Source organism: Orycteropus afer, unplaced genomic scaffold, assembly GCF_000298275.1.
Source record: "Orycteropus afer afer isolate SDZICR_OR568_19922 unplaced genomic scaffold, OryAfe1.0 scaffold00438, whole genome shotgun sequence".
Taxonomy (NCBI): domain Eukaryota; kingdom Metazoa; phylum Chordata; class Mammalia; order Tubulidentata; family Orycteropodidae; genus Orycteropus; species Orycteropus afer.
In genome coordinates this window covers 2,576,810-2,588,835 of record NW_006922025.1, presented here as the reverse complement: position 1 = coordinate 2,588,835, position 12,026 = coordinate 2,576,810, and the positions used below count along the sequence as shown (strand labels likewise).

The 12,026-nt window shown below is 42.1% G+C and overlaps 1 protein-coding gene across 1 annotated transcript in view; it reads left to right on the top strand.

Moving 5' to 3' along the window:
- The window catches only part of LCMT1 (leucine carboxyl methyltransferase 1), a 75,835-nt gene that overhangs the window by 32,211 nt on the left and 31,598 nt on the right, over positions 1–12,026 (top strand). Inside the window, exons 4-5 of the mRNA XM_007954170.2 lie at positions 969–1,045; positions 3,391–3,452. Coding sequence (XP_007952361.1) covers positions 969–1,045; positions 3,391–3,452 — 139 coding nt within the window. The remainder of the gene's footprint in view (positions 1–968; positions 1,046–3,390; positions 3,453–12,026) is intronic.

Sequence of the window (12,026 nt, the reverse complement as noted above, 5' to 3'; positions counted from 1 at the left end):
TGTTACCCCTACCTCACTCCTCAATTATCCACGATTAGTGATAGGAAAATCAACGTTATGTCAAAATGGAGGATTTGCAGTTTGGAAACCATATGGTTTACAAGGTTGCTATGACTTGCAGTTGACTTGATGACGATGGGTTTGTTTTTTTGGTTTGCTGGTGATGTGATCTGATTGTTAAGAAGATCATTTTGGCTTCAGTCTGGCAAATTTCCTTGGGATAGACTCCCAGAAGCACTATTAACAAGTTTAAGTCTGGATAAAACCAAAAACAAACCCACTGCTGATGAGTCAGTTGCAACTCATAGCAACTGTAGGACAGAGTAGAACTGCCCCATAGGGTTTCCAAAGCTGTAAATCTTTATGGAGGCCGACTGCCACATCTTTCTCCCACAGAGCAGTTGGTGGATTTAAACTGCTGATCTTTTGGTTAGCAGTTGAGTGCTATAACCATTGCATCACTGGGGCATCCTATTTCTAAAGTACCTCTTAAACTCTTCCCACCTTCATGCCAGGTGCAACACCTAGTTCAAGCTTACTTCTTGCCTGGACAGCTGTGCTGGCAGCCTGACTTCCCCAGGAATCCCTGGGTGGCCCAGATGATTTAATGCTTGGCTGCTGAGAGGATGGTGATTTGATCCACCCAGGGGTCCCGCTGAACAAAGGCTTGGCAGTCTGCTTAGGAAGGATCCCAGCTGCTGATCACCCTAAGAGCAGTTCTGCTCTGACGCATGGAGTTGCTGTGAGCTGGAACTGACTCAAAGCAACTGGTAATGTTTTTGTTACATCCACCCTTACTTCCCATAAATCTATCCTCTGTGTTGAAAATGGAAAACAAATTTCCTGACCATAATTCATCTGGTTTAAAATCTTTAAATATTCCATTGACTTAGACTCCTAGTGTCTCACACATGGAAGGTAAATGTTTGAGTGAATAATTATAAAGATGATTTTGTGTTTTCCTCTAGGATGAAAATCTTCTCCCAAGTAAATATTTTGAAGTTGACTTTCCGACGATAGTCACAAGAAAGATACACAACATCAAGTAAGTGTGGTTTTGGCTGAGAGAAGAGCTGGATAGATTCAGTGCCAGCTCTCCCTATGGCAGGTGGAATGCTGGAGACCTGGTTGTGGGGCACTGCTTTCCTGTGACCCCTCCCCTCATGCTCCCATGCCTTAGACCCTCCTGCTGGTGTGTCTTTCTGTGACCCCTCCCCTCACGCTCCCATGCCTTAGACCCTCCTGCTGGTGTGTTTTGCAGGCTTTTAAATGACCTCTGCATTCCATTGTGACACCTTCATCTTCTGGTGTAATTTCTCCGAACATTTACAAAATGACTGATAGCATAGGTCAGTAGCCTGGAGTTTTCAGGTGTACTCTGTTCACTCCTTTATCTCCAGGGTATAGAATGGTATCTGGCACAGAACAGATGTGTGGTAAATATCTTTCGCATGAATGAATGATGGAAGACTGGGAGTGAATCAGTTATTATAAATGGACATAATAGGTCCATTCTGAGTTCAGTATCAAGGACTTTAGAAACATGAGATGTGGTGGTTGAGGCATTTGGCTGCTTATCAGAAGGTCAGTGGTTCAAATCCATGAGCTGCTCCATGAAAGAAAGATAGGGCAGTCTGCTTCCGTAAAGATTTATAGCCCTGGACACCCACTGGGGGTCACTATGAAATCAACTCAGTGGTAGTGAGTTTGGTTTTGTTTGGGTTGTAATCTTTGTTTAGAGCTTTTCTTGCTGTGCATGTTGTCAAGTACTTCACTTGGATTGTCTCCCTTAGTCATCACAACGGACTCATGAAGTCAGTCACCCTGTTACACCCTCTTTACAGCTGAGGAAACTGAGATTGAAATCAGTTTGCCGAAAGTCATCTAAAAAGGAAGAGGGAGCTGGGGTTTTAATCCCTAACTACAAGCACGAAGTCAATGTTACTCAGTAGTTTCAACCCACACTTTTTTCCCCCATTTATATTGATCGTTTTAATACACGCACACCTCGGTTACTAATGAAATCCATTCCTAACTTTGTCTTTTTAAGATTTTGTCAGGAAAAAAAAAAGATTTTGTCAGGAATTTTGAACTCATTTTGCCACATCAGTCATGCTGAGGACGTGTCACTGGAACGGATCTGAAAATTTAAAGCTATGGTTAACTGGAAAGATAGCCAGCATGGGAAAAAATTATGGCCAAAGCATTATTAGAACTTAATCTCCCTCTTACAGAAGAAGGGCAGGGTGTGCGTTGCATAGCAACCAAAGCTCTTGCCCCAGATTTTGAGCACAGTCTGAAGCAGCGCTGCCCTCTCCAAGGATGGCAGCCGACTGCTCAGCTTTGCACCTGTTTGCTCTCCTGCAGTCCTGCCAATAATCCAGTCTCGTGCATCGGCTCCCGAAGGGACTTACTACATCTCTTCCGAGTCTAACATTCCGTGGCTTCAGCCTCTAATTTTTTCTGTTCTGGGTATCATGCTGAATCTGCAAAGTGTGAAACTCAAGTCTGTTCCTGTTCGCTTTGTCAGCCATGACAGTCAGTTTAAGAGCAAGTAGGAGTTGTCTATTAGTCAGACATTTGTAACCCGGGGACTGCCTATACAAAACTGATTCTTCCATTTTGAAAACATGGAATGAACATACAAATTTTAGCTTGTTCTTCGAGATTTCTAGGTTCCATGACCTGAAATCTTTTTTAGCTTTATTTTTTCTAGTTTATCTGATAAAATGATGTTTTCTTTCCTTCCTAATGTTGTATTTGATATCCAAATATTCTTTAATGATACTTGGCAATTCTGATACTCTAGGAACTGCCAAGTATTACTAAACCTGACAGAACTCTTAAGTGAAATAAGAGTGAGTGGTCTCTAAGTTAAGCCAAGCAAAAAGTGCATTGGTGTTTGGTATGGTTGTTGAGACATTGAATTTGGCTCTCTGATTTCTGATTTTTTGTATATTCTGGGAACATTATCATGTAAATGTTCCTGAATTTAGGTCTGTGGAAGAGTCAGTTTTTTAAGTTTATCCATGAGAAATAACAATTATCTTACACATTTTGTTTGAGTAGAATCAAAAACTAGAGATGGCCTGGATAACACTGGAACATGGAAGTCGTTTGCTAGCCTCTCTCTAAGTACTTCAGTGTCAGTTTGTGATTTGACATCAAACACTGTATAACGCTTAGCCAGCCTAACCTGAGACTCTTTGTATCTGCTGAATTTTTACTGTATGTGTCTGTAGTCAAATTTAATTAAACCTAAATTCTTTGGAAGTAGCCCTTGCTTCAAACATAGCAATATGTATTTGCCATTTTTGTAGAAAGTATATACAGTTTTGCAGTAAATCAGCTACTTGACTCATCTTTTTCTTCTTCCTCATCTTTTCATAGAGCCAAGCCTCCTCTATCAAAACCCATTGTAGAATTGCATTCAGAGGACACACTTCAAATAGGCAAGTATCCTCAACCTTGGTAGTGCAGTGTGGGCTGTATGAGCATTTTTGCTTTTTTCCTCTCTTTCTGTCTTTACAAATGGTGTGTATGCATGCATGTGTGCGTGATGTTACACAGTTATACTTCTGCTGATATATATACACTTGGGTCTTGGCCACCATGAAGGACTTTTAAGACAGTTTTTACTGTGACTTTCTATGATGCAGTGAATTACTTAATATGATTCTTCTAGCCATGGTCTTTGTGACTCCCACCAGATGAATGGGTGGACCTAGGCAAGTGGAAGGTGCTTGTGGTCCACCAAAGGGATTAGATGGCTTGCTAATAATGTAAGTAAGATACATGGTACCCTTGTGAGGGCAGAATTGTGCAAATAAGGCATACGGAACCCTAATGTGGAGATTGGTCAGGCTTGCCATCTGCTAGGCTTAAAATAAGCCATTGCAGAAGTGGAGAGGGGGTATCTCAGTACCATCAAGAAAGAAGTGCCAGGAGTGGAGTATATCCTTTAGATCCGATCCCTGCACTTAACAGCCTCGATCCAGGAGACAGAGAGCTGTGACACCAGAAACAGCAGGAAGCAGTGGCAGAGAAATAGCAGCAGTAGAGGCAGCAGAACCAACAAGACCAAGAGACTGGCCTAAGACAGAGTGGTGGGCTTCCTGGCCCACGGAGCAGTGCAAGGCAGAGGCTGAGGCCAGAGAGAAGTGTGTCTGTGGCACAGCTGAGGGGACACTTTCCTGATTCAAGAACTGTATCTTGAGTGTTCCTGATCCTGAATTGTAACCTTTTACTTCTCTAATAAACCCCATAGTCATGAGTATTGTCTGTGAGTTCTGTGTGGCCATTGCAACAGATTATCAGGCCCAGCGAGAGGTAGAGGGTGTCACGGGAAGGACGGTTGGTATCAAAATTGGTAAAAAGGTTGGCAGTCGTAGCATGTCTGATCTCTGCCTCACAGGAATCTGCCTTGACTGTGGATGTTCATCTTGATCCTTCTCCCGCCTTGTGAAATCAGAGGACATGAGGCATCTCTGCTGTCATGCCCCTCTTACACTCTGCTTCGATACCCACATGTCTCTAGTTTAAATTCTTGTTCTGTTTAAGAATTTGACTTAGTTTCCAGCATTTCAAAATCAGACATTTCTCATGAAAATCTTGATTTCCAGGTTTCCTAAAAAAATAGTAGACCCTAATTCCTAATGCCAACTTTTACATAGTGGCCGCCATATTTAGAGGGGCCATAAATTTTACAGTTGCCTCTGTCCCTACCGTTCTCTGTTGTCTTAAACATGACTTCCTTCATCTGCTTAATGTTACTTGTTGGCCCTTTCAAGTAATTTTTCTCCCCAGTTTTTCCCCTCAACATTTAATTATGAAAAAATTTAAACATGCTGAAAAGTTTAAGGAATTGTAAGGCAAACCTCATCTACATTATTTCCTAGTGACTATTACATATCTGTCCATCTGGTGTACCAACAGTGAGTTCAGGCTGCTTCCTGAAAGATTGGTGCTTCAAACCTACCCAGGGGCACTCAGAGGAAAGACTTGGAGGTCTGCTGCCAAAGGTTTCGGCCATGGAAACCCTCGGGAGCATAGTTGTACTCTGAAGTGCACAGGTCACTACGAGTTGGAATTCAGTGGCAACTGGTTTGGTTTTGGCTTCACCCATCTAGTCATGCCTTTATCCACCATCAGACCAATTATTTTTGGGGTATATTTCAGCGTCAGTTATAGACATCACTGCACTTAATCCCTTGAACACTTAAAAGGATGCATATCTTTCAATAGAATTAACTCAGTATTTGTTTAGAGTTTGCTTTTTTGTTTTGTTTTGTAAAATTTATATACAAGGAAACCCACAGATCTTTAAATGTACCATCTGTTGAGTTCTGCCAAATGCATACATCTCTGTAACACAAACCTCTTAAAAGATGTAGATTTTCACCATCACCTAGAAATTTCCCTTGTGTTTGTTTCTAGTCAGTCCTTGGCCTCATCTCTCAGAGGCAGTAAGTTTTGTACACAATGGAATCATGTAGAACAAAGGTTGGCAACAGTGGTCTGTGGACTACTTTTGTATAGCCCATGAATTAAGAATGGTTTCTATATTTTAAAGTGTTCAAAAAGAAAAAAAAAAAAACCTACAAAAAACCCCAAATATGTAATAGGGACACTATGTGGCCCACAAAGCCCTTTTACTGGAAAATTTTTCTGATCCTTTTATGCAATGTATATGTTTGTGTAGGTAGCTTCTTCACTTTATTTGACCCATATTGTTGTATGTATTAATGCCCTGTTTCTTTTTATTGCTGAGTAATGTGTCATTACATGAATATATTCTAGTTGGGTTAGCCATTGTCCTGTGATAGGCACTTGGATGTTGGTACTTCTTGGCTGCTTTGAGTAAAGCTGCCTTAAGCATTCAACTCCAAGCCTTTGTGTGGATAATGCCTTCCTCTTAGAGGAGATGCCTGGGAGTGGAGTTACTGGGTTGCAGTTTAGGTGTTTGTTCAGTTTTATGAAAAACAGCCAGACCATTTTGTATTCTCGTTAACAATGTATGAGATTTCTGACTGCTCCATGGCCTCACCAACATTGGTGTCTTCAGTTTAAAAATTTAGCTATTCTGGTAGTGGACAGTGATTTTTTTCCCTGTGGTTTTGATTTACAAGTCCTTTATGACTAATGATGTTGAGCACCAGTCATATGTTTATGGGCCATTCCTCTGTCTTCCTTTGTGATGTGTGTATTCAAATCTCTTCCTTACTTTTTTAGTTTGGTTGTTTGTCTTTTGTTTTTGAGTTTAGGAGGTCTTTATGTATTCTAGATTCTGCCTCTGTCAGATACATATTTTGCAAATATTTTCTCCTAGTAAGAGTCTTACTAATTTTCTTATATTATTGGATAAGAAGTTTTAAATTTGATGACATATAATTTGTTGGTTTTTATGTTATTGTAATTGATTATTGTGTCCTGTATATAAACCTTTGCCTATCACTAAAAACAGAAGATAGTTTCCTATGTTTTCTTCTACAATTTTTTGTTTTGTTTAGTTTAGCTTTTACATTTAGGACCTGGGTCCATCTCCAGTCTATTTTTGTATGTAGGGTAAAGTGGGGGACAAACCTGATTTCTTTCCAAGTGGGGTGCAGTGTAGTAAATTACTTAGTATGGCTTTTCTACCCATAAGTCATTGTAAACTCAGTGGTAGAATGAGCACCTGAGGAGCTCCTGATTGTAAGTGTTATCCACCTGGCTTATTTCTGTTGGGTGTGGCACGATACAATGTTATGGGAGACTCACTCTCAGGTGCTTAGAATTCTGTTGTTACGATTGGTTGGTTTGGCCACTCTGCCAAGCTCAAAAGGAGGCCTCCTAGAGGCAGAACTCTCTCTGACTGCTGGTTGAGGAAGACGTGCTGCTGAAAGAGACGTGTGCTGCTGGGAAAGAGATGCAAGAGACACGCATTGCTGAGTGAGACACCGAGGGACATGCACTGCTGGGGGAGAGACTGTGAGAGACTGTTGGCTGAGGGACGGTGAGCTGGTAGAGAGACTGAGCATTTTTCCTGAACTTGAATTTTCGTCTGTGGTGCTTCCCTAATAAACCCCGTAATCTGTGAGTTCTGCGTGGCCACTGCAGCGAATTATCAAACCCAGGAGAGAGGTGGTGAGTGCCTTGGGAGGAACGGTTGGTGAAAGGGCTGGAGGGAGGCAGCATGTCCGGCCTTGCAGTAATAGGCCTTGGGCTATTGACGGTGATTCTGCCTTCCTCTTGTGGGATTAGAGAAGGTCATAACATGTGGCCTCCTTGCTGTTTTTGCATGGGGTCTGTTTATTCCAGCATCAGTCTTTGTAAAGACTCTTCTTTCCTCATTGGATGACTTTGGCATCTTTGTCACAAATCAGATGACAGTGTAATTATGAGTTTGTTACTGGATTCTGTTCTGTTAATGTATTTGTCAGCGCCGTATTATGCTATATTGATTGCTGTAATTTTATAGAAGTCTTGAAGTTAGGTAGTATATAAGAAGTCTTCGTACTTTGTTCTACCTTTTTCAAGATGTACTGGGTATTTTAAGTTTCATGTTTCCATCTAGATTTTAGAGTCACTGTCAGTCTTGCAAAATAGCATACTGATGGGATTGGGATTGTGTTGAATTTGTAGACCAGTTTGGGGAGTCTGACCATTTTCACACTGTTAGGTCATTACCAAAACAAACCCAAACTCATTGCCATCAAGTTGGATCTGACTCATAGTGACTTCTCCTTGGGTTTTTGAGATGGTAATTACTACAGAAGTGGATCGCCCCATCTTCCTTCCAAGGAGTGGCTGGTGGGTTTGAACTGCCAGCCTTTTGGTTAGTAGTCAGACGCCTTAGACACTATGCTATCAGAGCTCCTGTTAGTCGTTAACTCCATAAATACGTTATCTCTTCATGTATTTTGGTCCGCTTTAATGTCTCAGTTACTGTAGTCAGATAAAATCAGGAGGCACACATAAAATATACAAAACTAAAACTCACTGCTGTTGAGTTGAATCTGACTCACACAATCCCTCTTTGGGTTTCTGAGGTAGTATCTTTACGGAAGTAGATTTGCCCAGTCTTCCTTCCGAGGAGCGGCTGGTGGAGCCAGCCTTCTGGATAGCAGTCAGATGCCTTAGGCATTATGCACCAGAGCACCTCGTAAAATATATACACATATAAATATATTCCAGTGCCTACTAGTGGCATAGTGCCACATTGCTTGATTCTATAATCGATGCCAATGGAAGCAGAAGTCAGGACATCAGATGATGCATAGCACTGGGCAGATCATCTGCAAAGGACCTCTTTCAAGTGCTGAAGAGCAAATATGTCTCCTTGAGGACTAAGGTGTGCCTGACACAAGCCGTGGTATTTTCAGTCACCTCATATGCATGTGAGAGCTGGACAATGAATAAGGAAGACTGAAGAAAAGTTGATGCTTTTGAGTGGTGGTGCTGGTGAAGAATGCTGAAAGTACCATGGACTGCTAAAGGATCTAACAAATGTGTCCTGGAGGAAGTGCAGCTGGAATGCTCGTTGGAAGCGAGAATGGCCAGACTTCATCTCACCTACTTTGGTCATGTCAGAAGGGACCATTCCCTGGAGAAGGATGTCATGCTTGGTAAGGTGGAGGGTTGACGAAAGAGGGGAAGGCCCTCAATGAGATGGATTGACACAGTGGCTGTGGTGATGGCCTCAAGTATACCAAGGATTGTGGAGCTGGCACGGGACCAGGCAGTGGTTTGTTCTGCTGTACAAAGGGTTGCTATGAGTTGGAGACAACTCGATGGCACCTAACAACTACATAACATGAAGGAGCTCTGGTGGCATAGTGCCTAAGGCATTTGACTGCTAACCAGAAGGTTGGTGGTTCAAACCCACCAACCGCTTCACAGAAGGAAGATGGGGCAGTCTATTTCCATAAAGATTTACTGCCTCGGAAACCCAAAGGGGGTTGTTCTGGGTTGGAATGACTCAATGACAATTGAGTTTGTTTGTTTGTTTGGTTTTAGTGTATAAAGGATTCAGTAAATTCTTATTGAATGAATGAATCTGTGCTTCCATATATAAATACAGATTTATAGTAATTTTAATAAACAACAAATGAAAGCATTTCAGAGTGGCACTGGGCATTTCAGCTGAGCCCTCAGAGGGAGAACTATTCAGGGAGGAGATTCCCTCAGACAAGGCCAGTAAGGAGGAAAGAACATTGTGCCTTCAGGGAACTCAGCAGGCCTGTGTGGCTTGAGCTTAAGATGGGTGGAGGTGAATGGTTTAAGATAAAGTTGAAGACGGCAGCAGGATTGCATTATGCAAGATCTTGTGTTTTACGTGGTTCTAAGCGAAGTGGGAAACGTGAGGCATATCCTATGTGTAACACTCTTTATGTCTTTGTAGCATTCTCCACACCTGTTCTTGTTCACTGTTCATCTTCTCTACTGGGTTATGAACCCCATGAGGACAGGGACCATATTGCTCATCAGTTTATTCCCAAAACTTGGCTTAATGCCCCACACATAATGAGAGCTCAGTAAGTATTAGATGGATGGACAGATGAAAAAAATAACCTTCTAAGTAGTCCAGAAATCCACTTGAGATTATCTCCATTTTAATCCTCTTTTTTTTTCTTTTAACAAAACAAAACTGAAGTGTCCAAGGAAAACCCATAGACCAAAATAATACTTTGTAATCCTTAATAATAATAACCCCACCATTGAAGGCATGTAATGAATAAGTCAGATGCACTACTGATCAGCAGCATGTAAGAACATGTCTCTCTTGGAATGCTTCCTGGAGGTGATGGAAGAGGTCATTGGTTGTATGATACTCCAGCACTGTGGATTCAGTGTGTTTGTGTCTGTGTTGTATGTATGTTTCTCTGTGCGTGTATCTAACTGCTGTGTTAGAGTATGTAAATAGCCAGTTCTGTGCCTTTTCTAGGCTGAGGTGATGAACCATACGAGCTTAGTGAAACAGTTAATTCAAGCCTGTGCCAACTTTTGCTCTGTTAGAAACCACTGCAAAGCATGCAGCTTAAAACACCAGCCATCGGTTTAGCGCCCAGGCTCACAGTTCTACAGATTGGCAATTTGGATCGGGGTCTTCTTGATGGAACTTTTTTTAGCAGGGCTCACTCAGGCACCTGCCTGGATTTAAGGATTTGCAGTCTAGTCTTCACGAAAGACCCCCACTTCATACCATACCCACTGGGTCGGGGGTGGGGGGTGGGGGTCGGAGGGTAGTCCCAATCTTTCTCAGTTCACAGTACCTTAAGTGTCTCAGTAATATTTTCACAGGGTCCTTGGGGGAGGTCCTATTTATTAAGTAGTTGGGTTCAAGTATCTTAATGTTTAATTATTTGTATTCTAAAAACTTGTTTGTTAGTTGCTGTCAGGTCAGATCCTGTGTACAACAGAACAAAACGTTGGCCAGTCCGACACCAACTTCGTAAGTGTTGGTGTACTCGTGTGCACCGTGGCCTCTGTGTATCGTGTAACTGCTGGTGTACTCGTGTGCACCGTGGCCTCTGTGTATCGTGTAACTGTTGGTGTACTCTTGTGCAATGTGGCCGCTGTGTATCGTGTAACTGCTGGTGTACTCGTGTGCACTGTGGCCGCTGTGTATTTTGAGTGCCTTCCAACTCGATAGCAAACAACAACAACAACATAGGGTTTGCAAGGCTGTAAATCTTTATGAATGCAGACTGCCACTGGGTTCAGACTACTGACTTTTCAATTAGCAGCCAAGCGTTTTAACCACTGAGCCCCAGGACTCCTTTGGAAAAACTGCTTCAGAGATTTTCTTTTTTTTGCCTAAGTCGTGAGGAATTACCTTTGCCCTAGTTTTCTACCTCAGAAGGTTTATAACTTTTGTCTAGATGGATTGACATTTCCCAGATAAGCTGTCAACAACTTGAGGTTTGATGCTTTTTGCCTGAGTCTAAGCTGCAGCCTGCACTGTGATTGGTCTGTTTCATGAACACTGGAGGGATTGGTCAATATGCTTATGCAAATACCGAGAGGGATTGGTCAATTCATGCCCTGATGGAAGGGCTATGCCTTGTAGTTGACCAGGAGTTTGCTTATATATGCAGCCAACCCCACAGAGGTGGGCAAACAGCACAGCAGAAGGAAGAAAGAAGACAGAAGAAGCAGAGAGAGAGAGGAGACAAGGAACCTCCGAAAAGAGCTGTAACACAGGTCAAGGCCTGGAACCCTGGAGACAGTGACGGGCCCAGAAGGGGCCCCACGGCAGAATCACTGGCAACAGTACCAGCCGTTCTTGATCATAATGCTACCACCTGAAGTGACTACATGTGCTGACTTTAGATTCTGATCTCTGAGTACTGGGTATTAGGGAAACATGTGCTTCAGAATTCTAATTGTGTTTTCCTTTGGTCAGGAATGGAAAAACTAATTCCATTTATGTTTGTTATTAATATGTATGTTACTGGCAAGAAAGCATGTGGTCATTTAGGAATCATGATTTGTTTTCACAACAGAGCAGACCAGCGTCTCTTTTTTTAAACTTTTTATTGTGATTTGGTTACAGAGTTTACAGAGCAGATTCCTAGTTTTCCATTCAAAAGTTCATACATACTTTGTTTTGTGACATTGATTGCAATGTCCACAGTGTAACAGTTCTCCTACCACTTCCTCCCTGTGGTTACCGTTTTCCTGGGTCCTTCTTTCCTATTCATTCCTGTCTTCTGAGTTTTCTCCCTGTACAAATTCTAGCCTTCTGATATACTGTGGTTGATTGTTCTAAGGAGTGCACCTCCCTGGTGTAGTTGTTCAGCTTGTAGGCCTGTCTGTTTGCTGACAGTTAAGCTCTGGGAGTGAGTTAAATTATAAGCCTGAAGAGTGACTAGGGGCCATAGTCTCAGGGATTTTACCCATCCCTATCAGACCAGTAAATCTGTCTTTTTTATGTTTTTTGAGTCTTGTTCCACATTTTTCTCCTATTCTATCCAGGATCTCCTATTTTGATTCCTTTGTGAGTGGTTGACAGTGGTAGCTGGGCACTATCTAGTTCTTCTGGT